At 37.9% G+C, this 13,603-nt stretch overlaps 1 protein-coding gene across 1 annotated transcript in view; it reads left to right on the top strand.

The window, feature by feature from the left end:
• The window catches only part of ush2a (Usher syndrome 2A (autosomal recessive, mild)), a 194,376-nt gene that overhangs the window by 20,510 nt on the left and 160,263 nt on the right, over positions 1-13,603 (top strand). The window contains exons 8-12 of the mRNA XM_052530541.1: positions 504-597; positions 3,921-4,116; positions 5,009-5,139; positions 6,915-7,110; positions 11,163-11,810. Of these exons, the coding sequence (XP_052386501.1) occupies positions 504-597; positions 3,921-4,116; positions 5,009-5,139; positions 6,915-7,110; positions 11,163-11,810 (1,265 nt within the window). The remainder of the gene's footprint in view (positions 1-503; positions 598-3,920; positions 4,117-5,008; positions 5,140-6,914; positions 7,111-11,162; positions 11,811-13,603) is intronic.

Below are 13,603 nucleotides of genomic sequence, written 5' to 3' on the forward strand. Positions count from 1 at the left end.
GAAGGAATGAAAGACAGAGAGATCTAGAGAATGTGAAAAGAGAAGAGAAATATTTTTTCAGATGCCGTTGAATTTGCTGACCCTGTTGATTTGTTGAAAACTGCTGTGTGTTTTCAAGAGGCCTTAAAATGGAACAGAAAATGGTACATTTAAGTTAAAATTAACAATAGAAATTCTCTTTATAATATATGTATATTTTAAATAATTTCGAGGTTACACTTCCTGCAACTCATTTGACATCAGACTAATTTCATGTCATAGATAGAGATATGTCATAGAGATTTTTCTTAATATGTCCTAAAATGGTCACTGAATGCTGTTTCCAAAAAAAGAAGAAATGAAGAAGGATTGTCATGTTAAAATAATGTCCTGCCTTGAATTTCTGTTTACTGTATTAATGTAAATCCAGAATCAGACTTTAACTTGTGAACCGTATGAGAAGAACATCAGTAAAGGTTCTCCAGGAGGACGTGACTTCTAATTGTGTGTCTTTGTCCCCGTAGGTGTGAGTGCCATGGCCATGCAGACAGCTGTGACACTAGTGTGAGTCCGTACCGCTGCGCCTGCCTCCCAGAGAGCCACACACATGGAGCTAATGTGAGTCCCGCAGGGGAGGTCCCCTTTTAATTAACCACTTCCCTTTAATTACGTGCAAGAGTCCTCTTTAATGAACAGCACTCTCAAAAATAGGCTTTAATGGAATGAGAGAAAAAAAAAAGCTGTAAGAAAGGAGGAGGAGGAAGAGGAAAACAAGAGACAAAAAGATCATTCACCCTTATCTCCGGTTTCCCTATGAAAAGAGCTAGAAGTAGTAGAAAAAAGGAAAAGGAAGAAGAGAAGGAAGTGGTTTTGTGGGTAGCAATCCTCTAATCGTCTTGTCCCATCAGCCCCTGGGTGTCTTGGTGATGAGTCCAGAAAGGTAATTATATCTCAAGGAAAGATTTGATGACCTAAGACTACAGTACTCACACTTTTCAGAAATGCCAATGTTCCTTGAGATATAATACTATATATATATGGTGTATACATTTTCATTAACCAGAGAGCAACTGATTCTCTGATTTTCTGCTGCTAAATATTAGAGTTAGGTTCAGGGAGTTCAGGAGTCCTAACTGATTAACTGTAATGAATCAGACCTTCTCACACTACATACATGAGGGAGAATGGAGTTTAGAGTGATTTACTAGAATTTTCAGTGATGCGTTTGAAAGAATGCAATTGAATGAATCCAACTTTTTACGACATCACATTTAGGAGAATTTGGGGGTAAACCGGTTCACTAGACTGAATCAGATTTCTAGAGATAGAGGGCCTTTTTAGGCAAACAGATTCACTAAAATGTGTCCGACATTACTGTACTACATATGATATACAGGACCATTTAAACAAACTAATTCAATAGACGGGTCCATTTAGAGTGAACTTAATTACTAGACTGAAGCAGACCTTCTTACACTAAATAAAAAAAAAAAAGACCATTTAGGAGATAAAATTTGATTTATAGCTTCAGCAAAGCTGTGTGTGCAATACAATATGACATTAAAAGCAAATTTGTAACATTTGATTGCCTTAGACAGACCTTTGTTGGCAAAACAAGCCACATTGTTTGTAGCAGTAACTGTCACGCTACTGAAAAACATAGTTTGGTTTAAACTTCTTATATCTGAAGAACTGCTCATGGCAAAATAAAAGCCAGTAGTCTTTACAGCATTCTCCATCTTCTCTGGAATCGCTCACTGTCCAGACTGCTGCATAAAATTCTGAACATTGGGAGCAAGTCCCAGGATTAAACTTTTAGACCTGATGTTTGGTGATTTAAATTATTCACCAGATGCCATGCATTATTCAGGGCCAGACACGACACACTCTCTCTTCCGCTGCTACTGTTGTTGTTTTCACCGAAACAAACAAGAGCTACATCTAACACGTACATGCTGAAAAGTGTGTGTGTAAATATGATAAACATGAGTTGTCTCACTGCCTTAAACGCCCCTAGACCCAAACACCTAGCTTCGAGGAGGGACTGCCCCCTGCCCCGGAGCTATCTGCTGTGTTTGCTTACTCCGACACAGATCTAGGCTTGCCATACAAATGTTTGCTTCCTCGTAATATTCCAGCCAGAGCCTGTAAAAGTGTTGCTGGTGTCTCACTTCTTGTGTTCAGTGCACATTGACTGAACTGATTGTCACTGAGTGGGGAAGGCAGTGTTGGAGTGTTGGATGTTTGTGACGTGGGACATGCATGTCATTCACATTCCACAGAGAACATTTCAGTGTGTCCTGTGAATGCCTCAGCCACATTCCACAGCATTCAGCCATCAGAAGCCAGCCATTCAGAGGATGTCTATTAGCAAATCTTCCATCTTCATATTCTGTCTCTGTGTAAGAGTGTGTCTTTTAGGCCACTGAGGTCAGAATCTATTACCGGCATGGAGAGGAGTGTAGCTGGGTAAAAGTGGTGGCAATACTAATCTTCTAAAAATGTCACTCGTCATATGTAGCATTCATTTTAATAAATACCCTTGTTTGAACGTTAATGTCCACCTTTTGTGAACCATTTGATTCACCTGAACCACCTGAAAGAAACGATTTTAGAATGATTAAAATGATTCACTGATTATTTGGGATGCTGTGAGACACTGTGTTAGTAGGTAAATATTTAGCTAAACATTGTCGATGTTCATCGCTGTTTTTAGAACTTTACTATAGAATTTGTAGAATTATGTGTAGTTTAATTAGCTGTATTTAGTGTATGTATCTGTTGAATGTATATGCTGTCACCATAATATAAAATAATAATGATAATATCAATAATATTACTATTATTCATAATAATTATTAATGTATTGATTCATTTATTTGTAGTTTTGTTTAATAGCTTCTAATTCAGTTACCAGGTATATAAACAATCGTGGAAGGGTGTTTTCTCAAGAAAATTTAACTCAGTCACATATATTCATAATCACATCAGCATTATGAGATGTTAGTGTCCTTTCCACTATAATTAATGATTTAAAGTTGTGTAACCAGCCTCATTGCAATCCCTTCTTTTTTTTCTAGAGTGACTATACAGTAAATATATAAAAAACTGTATTTTTAACATCTACATTTAAGGTAAAGACGGTTACATGAGTAGTTACACGAGTAAGTATGGTGACACAAAATAAACAGTGGCGATTTCCAAAGCGGATAAAAATGATGACTATAATGTATGGTGGAAGAGCAAGTGTTAGGTGGCTTCTAAATTCATCCCTGTTTGAATCCTAAGGAAAAATGCATTCTCTCTTAATCCCTATTTAAATCTGGGATGTGTTTTTATAGGCTTATTTATACTTTAGTTTTGCAAAACTGTTGCACTTACAGATGCTCTCTCTGAAACTGCATTCCGCAATGTGTAAAACTCCAAATCCCTGTGGCATGTTGTCAGATCCCTCATTGGCATTGAGGGCTGTAGTGGCGGGTGGTCTGTGTCTGGCTCTTCCAGCATCCAGCTTGCTGAATTTGCAATTCCCTCTGGGCTCACGGCCCACTACGGCTGCCCAAACAGCAGTCTGACACAGAGAACCTTAGCCACAGCATGAGCATTCCCTGGGGAATCCTTTGCTTTTTATAATAAATTTGTTATCATTTCATTTGATGCCTCCCATTTTTTCAGTAATTTGTAATGACTGTTCACAAAAATGAAATACATCGTCCTCTTTCTATCATGAGATGTTAGTTAATTGAAAGTGTCTTATTAAAATAGTTCAGTTGCTGAAAGTCACTTATAATGAATGAGCTGAGTTTACTCTGTCTTGTACGTATGGAAATATTGTGTAATTTGTGACTGTTGGGACTTTATAATTGAACCCTGATGTGCTTCTGGATATTACTGATAAATGTATATTTAGATGTGTTCTGATCTCTCACTCTCTGTAACAGTGCGAGAGCTGTTCTCCTCTCTTCAATGACAAGCCGTTCAGAGCTGGAGATCAGGTACAGGCGTACAACTGCCGCCCATGCCAGTGCTACGGCCACGCCTCTTCCTGCCACTACAATTCCAGCCTGGATCCTCACCCTGAAGATCACTTTAGAGGAGGAGGAGGGGTGTGTGATAACTGTACACATCATACCACAGGTAACAGCATTTCAAGTTTTTTTTTTTATTCTCTCTTTTTCTCAGACTTAATTTTTCTAGTCGTGAAACAGTGAAAATCTTTAATGTAAAATTACATTTGGAAATGTATTGAAACCTAAAATCTTTTAGAATTTTCTGCAGCAAATTAGAAAAAAATGTGTATAAAATAAGTAAAATAAAATGTACGTTTTCAGTTGAACCTCTTTCTCGTTACACTCATAATTTATGACACTTTAAAAACAATTATAATAAAAATGTAAAATAGAATTATTTTCCATAGGGGTTTCATATCTCAAATGTTTAAGTAAATATTTTGTAAAAAGAAAAAAAAAAAGTTTAAACATATGTATAGATTATCAGTATGCATTGGTTATCAGTCGTCTTGCTCTTTAAATATCCCAGTCGATTATTGAAAAACACATGTTGGTCAACCTCTAAGACTTATTTCTGTCTCATGATTTATACAATCATTTTGTATTGTTCCAATATGCCATATCTAACAGAAACCCAGATATTTTCATTACAACAGCTGGAGAAATAGTAGTGATATAATGGAAGCATCAAAAAGCAGAGCAGAAAAAAATCGAAATAATGCATCAGAGCGAAAACAGATGGACATTTAATGAAGTAAATCAGGCCATGCTAACAGGTTCATTGTTTCATATGCCGGGCATCAGGCACAGTGGCAGGTAGGGATGAAAGAGGACATTAAAATGGACACCTTAGAAAATTACACATCTCGCTCCAGACCTCTTCCAAGACTGCAGTTTTTTAATTTGAAATCATAGCCCTATGATATGATTGAATTTTAATAGGTTGACATCAGTTTCCCCCTCCCCCCACCTATTTCCTTCTACAAGCACACGCAGACTCACTCTCTTTGGGTTTAAAGGCAGGAACTGTGAGCGGTGTCGGAGTCTGTTCTACAGGGAGGTGGGTGCACTCCTGTGGGCCAAGGACGTGTGCAAACCATGTGAGTGCCACAGCGCTGGGACTGTCAATGGCAGTTTAGAATGTGAGCCAGTAAGTGTAGACTTACACACACATACACTTTCATCCACAAAAAATTTATACATTTCTCATAAATAAAAACCCACAGAAAGCAAAGCAGATAACGAACCCCATTATTCACCAAGTTTATCTGCTGCTATTTGCGAATTTGTATATTAAATGTATTAATTTCATTTCTACAATAGGTAATATAACTTATTTTTTTATTTTATGTTTTTTTTTTTTTTTTTGCCTCTGATCTATATTAGATATTTGAGATATTAGATACATTTCTGAATTTCAAGGCATCAAGGCAAACTCTGCATATGCAAAGGCAACATCTGAGGCTTTGATCCCCAGCTTAGTAATGGACCTGAGAATTGTAGATTCAGTTAACGATATCGGCCAGTCCCTCTCGAGAGGGTTGCATTGATGTATTGGCTGAGGACTTTAGTATTCACAACTGCATTTATCAGTGGTTTGATCGGTAGGGAGTATGTAAAAGTGTCGTGATGAGAGACTCTCTCGGGAGAATTCTCCCCCACCTTTTCCTTTATCTTAGCTACATGAAAGCCATTCTGGAGGGACATATCCATGTCCACAGATATAGTGAATGACAAATTCAGAATCAATGGTTGGGTCAGCCCCATGTTGGATTGATACCCTATTTAAATTATCATAACGATTATTTTCTCACATATGGTAATGACTTCACACTGTAGGTTGGGTTGTTTCTGTTTGGTGCTGGGTAGAGATTGAGCCTTCTTGGTTCATGGTTGGAATTTTTGGATCTTATGTTTTATCCTATTAACATTATTGATAAATGATTCAATATTTGATAGTATTTTTCTGATGCAGATTTTTTTTTTTTTTTTTCAATAAGTAATGCAAAAAGCTTTAGTTTATTCCAGTAAATATTATGAATGAACTCTGGTGACATTTAGTCACTACACTGAATGTTTGTCATATTTTAATTACATTTTTTACTACTACGACTGCTATATTATATTATATTATATTATATTATATTATATTATATTATATTATATTATATCATATTATATTATATTATATTATATTATATTATATTATATAGTTTTGTTAACTTTTGAATCGGCACTTTGAGGGATAGTTCACCCAAAAATGAAAAGCCTGTCATCATTTACTCTCCCTCAAAATTTTCCAAACCTGAGTTACTTTCTTCAATTGAATAAGATACTTTGGAAGAATGTTGTTAACCAGACAGTTGCTGTTTTTCATTAACTTCCAGTACCGAAATATACCATGGAAGTCAATGGGGAGAGAGAAAAAAAACAAACAATAAAAAAACCCTTCCACAAATTTGGAACAACTTGAGGGTGAGTAAATAATGACAAAATATAAAATTTTTGGTTTAACTCTCCCTTTAAGCTTTGAGTCATTTGGGATATGTAGTCTCTTTTCCCGAAGTTCTGACATTTTGAACTTTACCACAAGGATCACGGTAGCTTTTCATGTTAGTAGTATCAAATATTTCCTCTTTTCATCCAAACAACAGCTGGTACTTCCAGTCCATCCCAAAAAAAGAGATCACACTGCACAATGGCGGCTTTTGAGCTCAGGTGTTGTGACCTCTTCCCCCTCATCCCAAGCCACTCCATTCTCTGTAATGGAGATGAAAAGCTTCCCAGCATCCAGCAATGGGGATCATCGGGGTGTGGGGTAGAGACAGAGCAGAGCTGCCCGTCCATGACTCACACACACTCACACTGGACTCCTCAATTTGACTAATTGGAGAACAGTCACGTGATGCTCTCCTTCCTCTGCAGATCGGGGGGCAGTGTAAGTGCAAGCGACATGTGTCTGGCATACAGTGCAATCAGTGCCAACACGGATTCTACAAGCTGCAGTCGGCGTTGGCTGATGGCTGCCGTGCCTGTAACTGCAATACCGCCGGGACCGTGCAGCCAGATATTACCTGTCACCAGGACTCAGGTCAATGCCAGTGCAAGGCAAACGTAATCGGTACGTATCAAGCAGCATGGCGCCTTCCATCGCTCTTTCGCTTTCTTCTCCCATTCTTCTCTTTCTCTCTTTCAAACTTCTTTTTCTGTCTCTCAACCTTTCTCTCTGTCTCTCCGTTAATTTCCACAAAGTTGATACGCTGTACAGAGTAAAAAATAAATACATAAATAAATGAGTATGGCTGGAATGATGTATTTTGTACTGTCTCTATGTAGATAAACTAATAAAAAAAGCCATGGTCTTCATTTTTATCAACATAATCAACTCAAAAAGAAAATTCTATGTTGTCTTGCAGTATGTTTTAAATTATTAAATATATTAAAGTTGAAATGCCGTTTTATATTAGAAATGAATCAAAATAAAAAAAAAATCTTCTTGTTTGCATTTTTTAATTTCTAAAATTAAAACATATGAAGCATACAGTGATCACCCTGCTGTGTTGTGTATTTAAATTAAATTATTAAATCTAATATTTATTCATTGTTTTTTCTTATTTAGATTTTGGCAAAGCCCTTTATCTCCCCGCAAATGTATAGTGAGTAGAAGCCAAAATAATTGTTCTTCCAGCTTTTCCAGGCATTCTAGGTCCTTTGCGATAAATCTGTTCCATTTTTCTTTGAACAGTTTTCTTATGAAATGCAAAATGATGTTACTTAGAAGATCATGTGCGTTGCAAAGCTAGGATATCAAGGGCCACCTCATTTTAATTTTGTAATTCAATGCCAAGTTGATTATAATAAACTGCTGCTGTCTTCCTTATTTTTCACACTTCTTACAAGAGTTGCTTCTTCATTTGTAGTTCCCACAGGTATTTTTCAGAAATTAGATGTTAGAGATTAAGGCAATTTATTACCTCCCGTGTGTTTGAGACCAGTCACAGCTTCATAAGGACAAGATTTATCAAGCTTCCAAAGTACTCTGTGTACACAATGTTATTTGAAATTTTAATGTATGGGAATATTATGCAGAAAAGCATTACTGATAAAATGTGGGCTGCACTTGTACACATTCCACTCCATGGGTGCACCAAGTGGCAGTCAAATATGTAAAAAAAAAAATCTATATATATATAGATACCAAATACACAGTTATTCAGTTGATCAAAAATAATATCTTAAGCTTAAATATATACTTGCTTATTCTTACCTGCACTTTTTGTTAGATTTAATAATTATTTTCTTCTTATATTCACAGTTGGATGGCACACAGTTACCATTGCGTTTCAAGAGTTACACAGATTTTCCAACATCCACCAGCAATGCACACAATGACAAATTGCGACACCTTTGGCGTGATATTATTGGGGTATTCATCTGTGTCACATTGTGAATTTAACATAATGTTGTAATGAGGTTTAACTGTGGGTAGGGAACATATTCATATCTAAATTCATTAATGTGGAGCTCTGTTGCGGAGTACATAGCAGTTAAGGAATGTGGAGTTCTCAGTACTTGAGTACGGTTTGCCCTGTAGGCTCTGCTCAGCAACATTAGGAATAGATTACCTGTCAGGAATATGTATGGCATATTCAAATAAGCACCGCACACATTTTAAAAAACTTGATATGATTTGATTCCATGTAGACCACTTTTTAGGATCTCCAAATGAGCTGTAATTCTTTTTTAGCCTCGGTTATTTTTTACTTTTTTTCCTCCCATTGCCTTTCTTAGGTATTTTAATTTATTTAAGTGCTATGCCCGAGGTAAGTCATTCATCATTGGGAAAATAGCTCACTTAATGATGACATTACCAATTTAGTTTTTTATTCCTTGTGTAATATTTCACAGATTTTTTTTTGTTGTAGCTGTTTACTATGTACAGTACTACAGTGTGTTATTAAATGTGGGTTATGATGTAAAGGCCAAGACCAAATCATCTCACTGGTTTGTGGATGGTTTTCAGTAGCTTTAGTTGAACAAAGATAAATGAAATGTTACAATCTGAAAAAAAGAAAATACATATGCACACACAGGGGCGTAGCAGCCATTTTAAAAGTGGGGGGGACAGCTGTATGGTGATTTGACCCAAAGCTGATGTTCATAATAAATTCTAAATAGAATACCAATTGGCATTTTATTTTTCAAATTTGGGAACATGACATGATAGCTTACAGGAACCTATTTTTGTTAAATCATACTCAAAATATAAAAATACTGCAGGACTTTGAGACCAATAGGAGACCAACTATAATTTTTTTTATTTTTTATGAAATAAAGATATTTTATGATATTTACAATATTTCAGTTGCACTACATTTGAACAATAACTTTTTTTTTTTTTAACAGTTGGACAAAAACAGGTGTTAAATGAGTATACAGATTACATCTACAGTAATTTTATACAAACATACATTTTATGAAAAATATGAGACAGATGATCTGTGAAAAAAATCAAGCTCCTCTGGCTCCTCCCAGTGGTCCTATTGCCATTTGCAGAAATACATCACTCCCGGTAAAAAACCAAAACAACCAATCAGAGCTGCGGTCCGTAACTTTGTGTGTTTTCAAAATGTAGAAAAATGTATATAATAAGCGAGTACACCATGAATCCATTTTCCAAACCGTGTTTTTGGCTTGTCCTGAATCACTAGGGTGCACCTATAATAAGTGTTTATATTCGGACTATTTTAGATTGCTTCGGGGTACCGCGGCGGAGTAACCCAGTACCTTTGTGATTCTTCATAGACATAAACAGAGAGAAGTAGCTCCGGCTAAGATGTTCTTCCGCAAGACGCAAGCAGTTCTGTTTATTAACCGCTACAGCGTCAAAAGTTCCCTACCGCAGTTTAAGATGGTCAATCTGCTTTTTTTTTAATACAAATCTCACCTGTACACATTCTGGAGAGGTTGAGCAACTGACCCCTCTCTCTGCCAGTGACGTCACAGCCTGCCTTTCCTACAGACTAGTTAGGACTTAGGACATAAAGTAACAGTTATGAATTAAAAGAATAAAATTTGATAAAGTATTTTAAGATATTCGTTGTAAAACAAATATGATTTATTGTGAAATGATAATTTTACTCCGCGAGCAGCACCTAGACAAACAAAAGACAGCAGAAACCAATAACATTGTTACGTCTTATTTAGCAGACGCTTTTATCCAAAGTGACAATTAGGAGAGTATTTAACACACTGAATCCGGCGCGACGTGACGAGGTCCATACGGGTTCAATAGGTTAAATCATAACATGAAAACTTTATCGCGCGATTCGTGTCAGCGCGACATACTGTAACATACTTACAGTGTGTGTTTGAAAAAAGGATGTAATCGTCCTTTGCTTTTTTCTGGGGTGCATTTTATCCCAGACGGCCTAATAGCAAAGTGAACAAACGAACGAAAATTCAGAAGAGCAACAAGGTATTTTGAAGCTCATAGCAGACGCGCCCAGGAGATGATTCGCTCTGTGATTGGCTGAATGTTACTTCACTCAAATCTAAGTAACAAATCAGACAACACTACAGGAAATATTCACGCTGGATCCTAAAAAAAAGAAAAAAAAAAAAAAAAAAAAAAATTAGCAGGGGTCAGAATCACCTGTTTCTAAAAGTGCGGGGGACGTGTCCCCCCCGTCCCCCCCGGTTGCTACGCCCCTGTGCACACACACACATATATATAGGGTTATCCACGTAAAATGGCTTTCACATTTTTACACCACGTTTTCTTTCAGAAATGTAAGGTAATGGAAGGTAAATGTAGGCCTTTGAATTGTTATTGTGAAATTGAGTAAATATCTTTATTTGAAATTTGCAATTACATAAATTATTTTGGCAAAAAATGGTTACGTACAATGCAGGGTTTAATGAAATGGAATCCTGGTAATAATTACCATATCATAACCATAAAAAAAAGAAAACACTGAAGTATAAAAAGGAAATGGAAAATCATTGGCAATGGCCACAGCTCTTATCTTTTTAAAATGTAAAGATTTAATTTTGTTCAATAAATTTAACAAAGCTAATTCTCCTGAAATAAGCTCCTGAAACCTGCTTAAGTACCTCCTGGGGTCCTGGTTTGGAATAGCACTGATAGTGGTCTACTCTTTTTATACTTAGGTCTAACCTGTGACCGTTGTAACTACGGCTTCAAATTCCTCAATCGCACAGATCCTGATGGCTGCATTCCCTGTGGTTGTGACCCACGAGGTTCTCTACACCAGTTCTGCAATCCTTTCACCGGCCAGTGTGAGTGCAAAGATGGCGTACGAGGCCTCCTCTGTGACACCTGCATCCCTCACTTCTACAGTCTGAATGGTAGTGGAGTCTGCCTGCCCTGCGACTGCAGTCCAAACGGATCCGTTCCTGGTACCTCCTGTGATGCGGTAACTGGACAGTGCAGGTGCAAACATAACATAGAGGGCCAACGGTGCGACATGTGCCGGGATGGTTACCACACTCTGGACAGAAGCAACTCGTTGGGCTGTGTGCCTTGCCAGTGTGAGCTCAGAGGCACGGTGAATGGCTCAGATGTGTGTGACAAGACCACAGGCCAATGCATGTGCAAAAACAACGTGGAGGGACTACGTTGTGATCGATGCTCATCTCACACTTACAACCTGAGTTCTGCCAACACCACGCATGGATGTCAACCATGTCATTGTGATCACATGGGCACCATGCCTGCAACCGTGTGCAACCCTGTTAGCGGTCAATGTCTCTGCCTGCCCACACGCTACAGCCGAGACTGTGGAACCTGTAAACCAGGTTGGTCGTTTCATTCTGGTGTGAAACTATGTGATGTGTGTATTTACAAGGTAGACGGTGTAATTGTAAACTCATTATACTGTGTTGGTAATGCCAGTGAAGTCATTACTTTAGTTGTTTACTATGATTCCTATCCATTGCGCATCACATTTGAAGTATCTGCGTAAACATCTTTGAATTACAAACACTCTCTTCCTTTTCTTAACTAATGACTCCCTTGCATTTTGTTCTTGGCTCTGCAAGCTGCTGCATTATTTTGTTATTCCTTTTTTTTTTAGATCGTGCCTGGGAATTGAGTGTGTTTGGCAGTCACTTTGGCCGAAGTTGTTTAACTAGCATAGCTACAGGCCATTCTTCATGTACCCTCAATCAACCCCCTCAGTGGCTGTTGGGCCAGCACTGGCCTCATGACTCAAGTGTACTTCAGGGGGTGGAAATGTTTGCACTTGCCTTATTCTTTGCAGCATAGTAAGTGCTAGAAGTGCACTGCCAGGGGCTCAAGAGTCAGAGCTGTACCATTTGGTCCTTTGTCTTCATAATGAAGATTAACCCTCACTGTTAAATGTTAAAACAACTTGCACTTTTGCACGCCAAGCCAAGCTGCTACTCCTATAGAGTACTGTAAAGACATGTCCCAATTTGTAATTTTGATAGTTGATCCTATCCTAATACTGTATTGTTCATCAAAAAAGTTGAACACAACTCTTAAACCCTGTTAATAAAACAACTTAGTCTAGACCTGCTAGAGACCACATGATTTACAATTGAAATTTTGTGCATATTAGTATATGTGTATAAGCTTGAGGTCATCTGTATGCTAGTGTCATTTAATAAATGCTGCCCAACATCCATAAATGAGCCTATGCACATAAGGGTGCTTGGCTCACACGGTAATCAGACAAGGATGTACGGCCACCCCTCCCCTAGCTTGTGCCTCCCCACACATGATGAAATAACGCAGGCATACCTGCTGCTCACCAAAGTCTCAGCCACCCATATCGGCACATAAAGCATCTGTACAGAGAGTGGGGCTGGCAGGAGTAAATTGAAAGCACAGGGAGCATGGGTAGATCCATGTGGAAGAGGGTGGGGGACTGATGACTGTGTTTCTTCAGGCCCTCCCCCAGCTCCCCTCACGCAGCCACTCTGTCGTATTTCACTGGAGGGGAAGCAGACTGTGATTGAAACATCTCAAACTCAGCGCCCCCTGTCTGATTGATGCTCGCAGAAACCTGACGGAGCCCTTGAGATTCAACTTGTACTTTATTGTTAAGAAGATATAGACGGAAAGTGGACCAGGACACTTTTAAAGGAACATTTCACCCAAAAAGAATACCTACTTGATAGTGATGCGCGGGTTGTCTCATAACCCGCGGGCCCCGTGTGTAACCCGCAGGTCGGGGCGGAGCAGGTTAAGAAATTGGCACTTTATTGCTGGGCGGGTTGGGGCGGGTCACTAAAAACAAAAATAAATTTAATCCATTTGATTCATGGAATTTAGTGGTGGAAATTCATTGATTTTTAGTTCGTTCACCAAAATGATTCATTCACTGATTCGTTCAGTGACCATTTCTTCATATTACACAAATACGCCAGCAGTTGGCGAAAAAGAGTGTCTTATGTGTTATGTCTTAAGTCAACGAACGTATTTACTTGTGACAAAAACTGATTTGGCTTTGTTAGTGTGTGCATGGTCGCATTAAATAGTCAAAATAAATTTGTCAGATTAACAAAGCACGAGGTTTTATCAGGGATTAAACATGGAGTTATTTTCTGTATTCCAAATATGAAAA

Source organism: Carassius gibelio, chromosome A17, assembly GCF_023724105.1.
Source record: "Carassius gibelio isolate Cgi1373 ecotype wild population from Czech Republic chromosome A17, carGib1.2-hapl.c, whole genome shotgun sequence".
NCBI lineage: Eukaryota > Metazoa > Chordata > Actinopteri > Cypriniformes > Cyprinidae > Carassius > Carassius gibelio.